Consider the following 9,869-nt stretch of genomic DNA (forward strand, 5'->3'; position numbering starts at 1 on the left):
GTTACGTATTTTCTCCTTACAAATTATTATAGTGACCGACTTTTATATATTGTAAATTTTAGAAGTGAACATTTTCATGTATACTTGCCACGAATTGTTCATTTTATGGCAATCATTATGTTTAGAACATCGGAAACAACGAAAATTGCACGATTTAGAGGATTTGTTTCTTCGAGCTAGTCCGTTGCACCGATAATATATTTTAATTTTATTACATACTCAATCAAACACATATCTTGGTGGAATCGAAGAGACTATTATGCTTACCTGACTATCACTAATGTCTTGTATCGGGTTGTTCTACGTTTAGTCGAAGGCAAACTTTTTAAGGTTTGCCCAAAAATATATAAAATGAAGCGTGTACATACCCCCTTCGTCTCGAGAGGTCCCTACACAAGGGATTAGGGTTTCTCCACCTAAGGGGCTTGGAGGCGTGGTGAATTTCGGTTCTCGTCGGTGGGAGGGCTCCATTTTCTGGTGTTAGGGTTAAGGTTTGTTGGGGCGGCACTCTGGCGGTGGCGCCTGGTTCAATAATGTCTCCTAGGATTCATCTCCATCTCGACAGCGACGTCGAGAAGGTTGCGGGGATGGTGCAGTTCTCGAATGCTTTCTTCTGGTTGTGGGGATCTCTGGATCATCAAGGAGCTCCATCGATGATTACTTATCCCTCTTCGTCTCCGAGAAGGATGTCGTCTTCTTGACCCATTCGATGACTTTTCATCCGTAAGCAACAACATCATGCCTGCTCAGGTAGGAACAACAGCGGTAGTGCACCGCTGACATGGTCTAGGTGTCGAAGACGAAAAACATCTCAAGAATTTCATTGTAAGTATCGGTTTTGTTGAGGTCCTTTGTACTGTCACATATTCTTTTAATGCCTAGTTATTTTCGCGAAACAAAATTTTACCGAAAATATAGGAAAAACTATCAATATTCATAGTGTCAAATGCATATAATAATATTAAAATACACTTTGTAAAGATTATAATACTGCAAATACAATATAGACGTTAATATTTTTTACTAAATATCTAGTTAAATATTATAGAGTTTAACTTTTACAAAATCTAGATTGCAAAAATAATTATGAATCGAGCTAGTACTAACATCACCAAGTTTTTGTTCTACCCAGGACAGGTGATTATTTTGTTTACAGTCGCAGCTACGTTACCTTAGAGATATATCTTCCGTCATCCTTTTTTTATTAAAAAATAAGAGTTGTATCTTTGCACGTGAGCTACTATGACTTAACATAAAGAATACGAGCCAGTTTTTTTCTTCTTCAAACTGAACCGGTCTTACATCCCATAGATTATGGGAGTCTGGTTAGATTTTATTTTGCAAGGATTTGTTCAGAATTTTGTTGGTTGGTTGAGTCTGGTTGGACTTCTTTTTACATGGTTCGGTCATCTTTTTTTTTTTTGGTAAGTCCGGCTAGATTTCATCCAGTCATTGCTTTGCACGTCTATATATCTATATTTTCAACTAAACGTGTCAAGTATTTATATGTACATATTTATTGTTGTATGTAACGCTATTATTTTTTAATCTCAGCCGTTAAAAATAGGATCAACATATCATATATTTTAAGCATATGTGGACAAACCTGGTTGCTTTATTTTTCTTTTAGTATATAATAATAATAATCTTTACTATTAAATTGCAATAGGTGGCTGCTTGGTGTCACAAACGGGCCAAAGTTTTCTTTTTCTCTAGGCCCGACATCTCGTGGACTAGGCCCAATATCTCTTAATACTGATCTATTCCATCCCACCTTAGCTACCTATGTTGGTGACAACCTTTCACCCATCACCGCGATGCCGCGCCGCAGCAGCTCCTCGACGTACTCCCGGGCACGGCGCCGCCGACCAGAACTTCATCTTCCTCCACCGGCGTCCTTCCCCAACTTCCCCCATGTACTCCAGTTCGTTCTCCATGGCGGTGGCCGAGTCAGATGATGGGGTTGCTGGTCCTCGACGGTGGCCGGGTATAGCTCTATGCGGCGGTGATGGGTAGCGCTGAAGCAAATTAAGGTCGGCTTGTTGACTGTTCGCGCTGTAGCTTCTTCCAAGTTTGGCCGCCGCTGCGATGTCGGCCGACCACGCTGAGCTCGCTGGAGGGCGGAAGTGGTGGCAGTGGAGACAGACGGGGCTGAGGGCGGGGCCAAAGCTTCAACGGTGCGGCGGTGTTGGTGGCTTCACCGACGACGGTGCATTTTGCTTCGATCTGCAACTCGCAGGGGAGAAACCAAAACTGCTTCTGGTCACGGTACACATGTTAGGTGCTCGACAGAATGACTATTCGTAATTGTACTTGAGCAGCACTTATACTATGCAACTTACGGACATTTAACTAAACATAGATGTGGACTAGCTGAAAAATATCGGGTATAATTTTGATTCACCACTGCTTTGGGTTGCTGAAAGCAAACTGCTGATAAAAGGTCTGCGCCATCCACAAGATATGAAGCCAAGCATGTCTCAGTGTGATTTTGGTACGTCAACAGAGTTTACAAGCTGTCCTGCAGTTCGATTTCAAGGCCGTACGGTAGTCTCCGCTCCAAGCCCTGCAGTTCGATTTCAAAGGCTTGGTGTTACGGGTCTGCCAAACTGTGAATAAACGGGTACTGCCTTTACAAAAATCCCTCCATTTGAGTCCCATCGTTTGGGAAGAATGGGAGCAGTGGGGTGGTTACTCTCTAAATTTGATGCTCTTTTGGTTGGTTACTTAGTTTGATCACAAAACTCGCGTTTTTTGTACCACACCAAGCTTCAGTTAGCATACCATCTCAAGCAAAATGCAGCACTAGAGTACAATTAGTTGCCTCCATCTTATAACCAAAACATCGCCCGCTCCGGCTCTGTCGCCATGTTCGTACTTTGCTCAGCAGTCAACACTTCGTGCAAGAGTTGCGTGTGAGTATGTGGGATAGGGTCAACGCTGAACCTACTATGCATTTTTGCGCCCTGACTAAAATAAATTGCCACGGTGTTTGTTGGCGACATGGTGAAGATAAGAAAGTCAAGTTTAGTTAAGTTTAGGAAAGGACAACAATTTCTGAAATAAGTTGCTCTGGCCGAAGTAATTTTCCGTGGTTTTTGCCAATGAGATAAGAAAAAAAAAGTTTATATAAGTGAAGGCAAGGACAGTAATTTGTAAAAAAATATTACCGAGGATTGAGAAGGCTAAAACAATGAAGGGATTGAATTTTAAGGTGCATGTGGTGATATTCACGATACATCTTCTAGGTTGGGTTATATTCACAATACGGTTTCTAGGTTGACTTTTTTTTAAAATGATTTCTAATTGTTTCAAAAGGATGTGTCTGAGAGGGCTCCGGAAGGTCTCGCACCACGCATACCGACATAAGTGAAACAAGAAGAAAGTGGAATGAATGGAAACAGTCCGGAATGAATGGAAGACTGGTGTTATTTGTGGAGTTCTAATTTGATCGAGGTATGCCTTGTGCAACTTTACGAGACTTTTTCTAGGTTTATATTTGACCTGCCGTAGCAACGCACGGCTATTTTTGCTAGTAGATGAATCATATATGCAAGTGCCGGCTCCAAACACCTTCTCCGCCACGCGCCCGTGGGTTCATGTTCCGTCACTACAGGAATCGCGGTAGATGCCGACGGCCTTCGACCCTCGGCGTAGCACGCGCTTGCCCTCGGCGTACGATACGCCGACGGGCCCCCTCGGCGTAGCTCCTCGGGGAAGATAGGCCTCGGCAGAGCACACGCGGCCCTCGGCGTAGAGGCCGCCGTCGGCGTAGCCGCAGAGGGCCGACGGCTGGAACCGCTCGTCGGCGTCGCAACCCTCGGCGTAGCACGGTGACCGGCGCCGTCCGGCTAACGTCCGTTTGGGCTACGCCGAGCGTCGCCCCGTCGGCGTATGGAGGCACGTGGCGCCTCCTGGCCGCTTCTACGCAGACGCTACGCCGAGCGTCGCCCCGTCGGCGTACGGAGGCACGTGGCGCCTCCTGGCCGCGTCTACGCAGACACTACGCCGAGCGTGGCCCCGTCGGCGTATCAAGAGCTATGCCGAGGGGGAGGCCCTCGGCACATCAGGCGACGTGGCAACCGCTGGGAGCTCCCCGTTCATACGCCGAGGGGGAGGCCCTCGGCATAGCCCTGACCATTTGGTCCATGTCGAGGCTATGCCGAGGGTTAGGCCGTCGGCGTAGCGTCGACCCAGATTTCACAAAATTGCCAAATTGACAGTTTTCACAGTTTTTCACAGATTTCACAGTTTGCACAGATTTCACAGATTTCACAGTTTTCACAGCACATATATTGCATAATTCACAGGACTTTGCACATAGACATCACATGATGTTCAAATAGCTACAAATCATGGTCTCATAACATAGCTCCGGATACATAGTATCGTGTCGATAAGATACATGCATGGGACAACTAGAGGAGCTCGTCGCCGCTAGACACCGGCCCGGGCCGATTCCTTCCGGTAGAAGCTGCGGAAGAACCACCGGGAGAAGGACCGGGAGAAGTACCGGGAGAAGTACCGGGTGTAGCACCGGGAGAAGGACCACCATCATGAACCGGTGTCATGTCCCTCCCACCACCCTGGTTTCCGGAACATCCCGTTCCCTACACACATGTTCCCGAGATGTTAGCAATTTGCGAGGCAAAGGAAAGCCGTAGTATTCGGTTTGGCGAAGAACTTACCGTTGTTCTCCCATAGTACTCCGCAGCGAAATTTTCCTTCGATGGCATGTTTGGCGCCGGCCCCGGAAAGGGAGGCATCGGCCCTAAATCCACTGTCTGTCCAGTTTGATTGGCCACAAACGACGCCTGCAAGATAGTTTACATGTCGGATCTTTGCGAAATGAAGCATCAAACTAGGAGAAAGTGGGACTTGTCATCATTTGCGAAAACAAAGGTTGGAACTTACATGTATATATGCCATGTACTCCATGAACTGCTGCTGGTGCTGGTTGAAGGCCACCTGATATTCTTGATGAGCGGCCACGTAGGCCGCCTCGAAGTCAGGCTACAATTTCACAAATTCATGTCTCGTTAGCACTTAGCAATGTATGAACGAAAGTCGGAAAGAGGATGGAAATGAGGGAAACTTACGTCGTATGCGGGTTGTTGCCGAGCCCGGCGACGAGGCGGGAGAGGGGGGCTGTCCTTGGTGAGTCCCGCCTTGAGACGCGTGAAGGTCGTGGTGAGGGTATGCTTGACGGCCTTGTTCAGCATGGCGAGACGGCCATGCGGCAACCCTCCGGACGACAGGACCAACGACTCCTCGTCGACCTCCGCGCTCATGGGGTCATCCACCTCCGGGTGACGATGCCTCACCATCTCGCAGTAGTTCTCGACGTCCTCGGCGTAGGTGCCGAAGTACTCGGGAGCGAGGGCTGAGGCTGCGAGAGATCGGGCTTCTTAAGCCGCATCTTGTTGTATATCTCGAGGTCGGACATCTCCTCCTCGGGTCCTAACGCGGCCCTCGCATCGCGAAAGGAAATGTTGTGAGTACCAACTTTGAACCTGAAGGAAAATAAAATGTATACATACCGTCTTCCCCTTGTAGCGCTCGTAGCTGAGGTTTCCCCCACAGTGTGTGCCACCGTCGCCTCGGTTCTCCGCGTTCCGCCTCGCCACGGCTGCAAAGTCCTCGTCCATCTTGAGCCACCTCGTCCTAACCATCTCCTCCCATGCCTCGGCATGCGGCTCGGCCCAATCGGGGATAACCTGAAAATGCAATACTCAACTCAATCTAATGCAATCGCAACTTAGTAGCAATGTAGAATCTCATTGACATTTTACTCACCGACATGTAGTCCTCCACCGTCATCTCGTACTCGGCCTTAGCATTCTTACCGACAATGTCCGGCTTATGGACCCTCTCGCCTCTCTGCCAGAAGTGACTGGCGGACGTGATCCTTTGGTTGTACCACACCTGCGGTGTCAACCTCTCACAAGTCGCCCGCAAAGTCCTGTTCGCGGCCGTCTCCTCAACCTCGGGCACCACACGATAAAAACACTTCAATCATGCAAAAAACAATTGTGAGATTCATGAGTTAGAACATTGGGGTCATCAAATATGAACGAAGCTCGAGAAAATATGTCTTACCCAAAACTTTCTCATCACGGCCTCAGCAGCCGTCGGGAAGCCTACGCCGGGGGCACTCTCGTAGTCCGTCCAAGTAGTGGCTAGCTTCTTCTCGCCGCTTTGGGGACGGTGCCGAGGGGATAGTACTTGCCCGGCCGTAACTTCCTAAGCAAAGCTCCAATCATGCTACTAGGCAGGCGCCCTTGACCCCGGAGGAAATATCCAATTGCTGCACATGAAAATCAAACATTAGCACATGAAAATCAAACATTAGTACTTGAAAATCGAAATTGCCAAATTAGTACACTTACTCAGGGCCAGCAGGAATAATAAGGGTCTTCGCCTCATGGGTCTTAGGCTCCTTCCTCTCGTCGGGGACTCTCGCTTCCCCATGAATCTTCAGTGCCTTCGGCCGCCCATCCTCCTCCGGAGTCTCAAACCCGCGGCTAGAGTCCTCCTCGGCTCTAGACTCCGTCTCCGCCTCCTCTCTAGACGTCCCCTCCAAAGAACCCGGAAGCAACGTCGCACGAGCCGAGGGTGGTGGCTCAAAGTCCGGTCCTCCCCAGCCACCTCCACCTCCACCTCCACCTCCTCCCAAGCCACCTCCAGCTCCACCACCTCGTCCCCGTCCTCGTCCTCGTCCTCGTCCTCCTCCTCCTACCGCAAAGTCCTCGTAACGCGGATTGCGACGCGGTTCCCTCTCACTCCTTCTAACATTGTTCTTGCGTTGTTGCATCTTCTTAAGCAAGCTCGACGAGTCCTCCTTGCCGCCGCTCATATTGTTCAATCACCTGCATTGAGAAAGAGAAAACAATTAAGAAGCATGTTGAAAAATATATAAATAGTAAGCATAAAGACACTAAACAATTAAGAAGCATGTTCAAGAATATATAAATACTAAGCATAAAGATACTAAACAATAAAGAAGCATGTTGAAAAAAATATAAATACTAAGCATAAAGATACTAAACAAATAAGAAGCATGTTGAAATATAAACACATAAAAGACCCTCACCAGCCGTCATCAATCTCATCGTCAATCTCATTTTGTTTCTCCTTGCCACTATCACTATCACTATCTTTTGAGTAGTAAGTTGGATTTTGATAGACGGGTGGAGGCTCATCATCGCTATCATCTTCCACTTGTAACTTCTCGAGCATATCTATGTCCTTTAGATCCACCACTGACTCACCACGAGTTTCTGCATCGTTCCTGAGGTCCTCTTCAAGAACACATTCTAACTCAAAGTGCCCGAAGTCCTCTTCCTCTTGATAGAAAATTCCCTCGTATGTTACAGGGTCAATGTTGTTGTAATCGTCCTCGGAGGGAATCGGTAGGTTACCATGTGGCGATACACTGAACACGACTTCCCAGCCGTTGAGGGCCGCTTTACGGCATGGGTACGGCAAATAATAAACTTGCTTGGCTTGGTGAGCAACAATATAGACATCGGCTCCGGTATAGGTGGTGGAAGGCTTAACTTCAACTAACCCAATGGACTTGGTAATTCTCTGTCCACCTCTTGGGTCGAACCAATGACACTTGAACACAACGAGATTGAGTTGTTTGTTTGTACGGTTGAAGGTCAGCTCGTATACATTCTCTAACCTCCCGTAGTAATCAAAGGTATCGAATCCTTTAGTGAAGACACCAGTATTTATCGTTTTTGGATTCGCCCGGCCCTTCTGGTGTGTCTCTGTATGGAATCGAAACCCATTCACGTCATACTTCTCATACTTCATGACGTCACGGTTACAACCTTGGGAAACACATCTCAACTCATCTGTCATCTCAACGTTTGCATCAGCTCCCTACAAGCACGGTTCAAATTTGTTGTGTGCATTAGTTACGTGGAATAACAGGGACAAGTCACATATTGGTAGGTAAGAGGGACAGCTTAGACATTACTTTTTCATGAACCAAGACACAAAGTTTATTTTTACTTAGGAGCACCCTCTTTCAGTAGAGTCTCCAACTCCGCGCCCGTGGGATCGCGCGGAAGCCACCACTGTTCATCCGTGAATTCGCTGAAAGGATACAATAAGCATTAGACCGAGTTGAGTGTAGGTGATCGAAACTAGATACAATAAGCATTACACCATGTTACCTAATGAAATCGTGACCGCCATCGTCGTCGTCCCCCCACCACTTCCTTCATGTTCATAAGCACATAGAGCATTATGCAATCCTTCTCTTCCCTCTCCAATCTATATTTTTGTCCTTTACCAGCCTTGCCACCGGGACATTGGAATAGTTGAAGCTTGGGGTCATTCATGGGCACGTTGACATTGTAACGAGAGACCGGGTTATGCGAGTGGGAACTTCATCGAGATAGTACGTTGTTGCGGCATCTGCCATCTCCCGAAGGCACGTTGCCTCAGCTATGCATGCTTCAATCTTGGCTTTGTTTCCGTTATCTTCCGAATATACTTGAACTCTCTCTCAATACAAAGCGCCACCGAAAGCGCACTGGGCCACCCAAGAGTGCCTCGTTTGCGAGGTGCACAATGAGATGTGCCATCGGAGTAAAGAAGCTGGCGGAAAGATCATCTCCAAATTGCATAGCAACTCCGGCACTTGAACTTGCAGCTTCTCAATAACCTTAGGACATATCCGCTAGCACGGAGCGTGCGGAAGAAATGGCTCAACTCCGCGAGCACTCGCCATATTTTCTCGGGGAGATACCCTCGAAGCATCACCGGCATCAGCCGCTCAATCCATATATGATAGTCGTGACTCTTGAGCCCGGTGACTTTTCCCGTCGAAAGATTGACTCCCTTGCTCATATTCGAACAATAACCATCGTGGAACATCACAACGTATTTTAGCCACTTGAATGCCTCCTTCTTTTGGATGGAATCAAGGCGGTAAGTCGGCGTGCGGCTTGAACCAATTCTTTCGACGGCCGGTAGGACGTTGCATGTGTAATTTCTTCCTATCACAGAGCTTCTCAACATCGACTCTAGCCTTGACATTATCCTTTGACTTCCCGGGAATGTTTAGGCACGTGTGAAATAAGGACTCCCGCGACATTCTTTACGGTGTGCATCACATCGATGTTATGGGGAAGTTCGAGGTCCTTGTAATACTCGAGCCGTTAAGGCTGCCTCGTGAGTCCGGTTGTGCGTTACACCATATCCCTCAAATTGATGGCCAGCTTCCGATGCGGCTGGCACGAGAGCACGTAGCTCGGCATCAACAGCTATACCATCGAACTTTGGCACCTCTGTTACTTCATGCACAACTTTGCCTTTCTTGAAGTTCTTTTTGTCTTCTACGAACGGATGCCTCCGTTTGAGGTACCGCCGATTCGTGTCAAACGCAACATACTTGCGACCCTTATTTAGCCAAAGGAACTCAAGTCGATGCTACACCGGCATGGCCATTTACCAGCTTGTACACCATCCGCATGTTAGGGCGTACCCGGGCATGTCATGCATGGTATAATGCAACCAAACTTTCATGCGAAGTTTGTCTTCGATGCTCGGTCGTACGTCAACGTCCCGTGGTGCCAAGAGTGGTTCAAATCTTCCACAATCGGCTGCATGTAGACACTCAAGTTCTTCCCGGGTAATGGGGCCCTGGAATGATCGGCGACGAAACATGGTCTTCCTCGTCATTAGGACTCCGGGAGGGAGATTGAGCGGAATTACAAACACGGGCCAACAAGCTGTAATTGGAATTCGACATACCATATGGATTGAAGCCATCGTAGCTATCGCAATTCGACATTCCGAGCATCTGCTGCCATATGGGGGTATTTTCTATCAAAGTTCTTCCATGCATTGCC

The 9,869-nt window shown here is 47.8% G+C and overlaps 1 protein-coding gene across 1 annotated transcript; it reads right to left on the minus strand.

Annotated features, from left to right (window-relative positions):
• Window positions 1-3,619: 3,619 nt before the first annotated feature.
• LOC139833371 (uncharacterized) lies at window positions 3,620-5,469 on the minus strand. Its single transcript, XM_071823642.1, has 3 exons — window positions 5,100-5,469; window positions 4,915-5,013; window positions 3,620-4,814 (listed from the first exon to the last, which is right to left on the minus strand). The coding sequence occupies exons 1-3, from the start codon at window positions 5,325-5,327 to the stop codon at window positions 4,611-4,613; spliced, it is 531 nt and encodes a 176-aa protein (XP_071679743.1). The 5' UTR covers window positions 5,328-5,469; the 3' UTR covers window positions 3,620-4,610.
• Window positions 5,470-9,869: the final 4,400 nt, after the last annotated feature.

This window comes from Lolium perenne, chromosome 7 (genome assembly GCF_019359855.2).
Source record: "Lolium perenne isolate Kyuss_39 chromosome 7, Kyuss_2.0, whole genome shotgun sequence".
In the NCBI taxonomy this organism is placed as follows: domain Eukaryota; kingdom Viridiplantae; phylum Streptophyta; class Magnoliopsida; order Poales; family Poaceae; genus Lolium; species Lolium perenne.

Excerpts from the sequence above, each read along its gene's own strand:
- LOC139833371 (XM_071823642.1), bottom strand. The coding sequence starts at position 5,327 with ATGGTGAGGCATCGTCACCCGGAGGTGGATGACCCCATGAGCGCGGAG. Across the intron at positions 5,014-5,099 it reads GGCAACAACCCGCATACGAC|CCTGACTTCGAGGCGGCCTA; the intron begins GTAAGTTTCCCT and ends GTGAAATTGTAG. Across the intron at positions 4,815-4,914 it reads AGTACATGGCATATATACAT|GCGTCGTTTGTGGCCAATCA; the intron begins GTAAGTTCCAAC and ends ACTATCTTGCAG.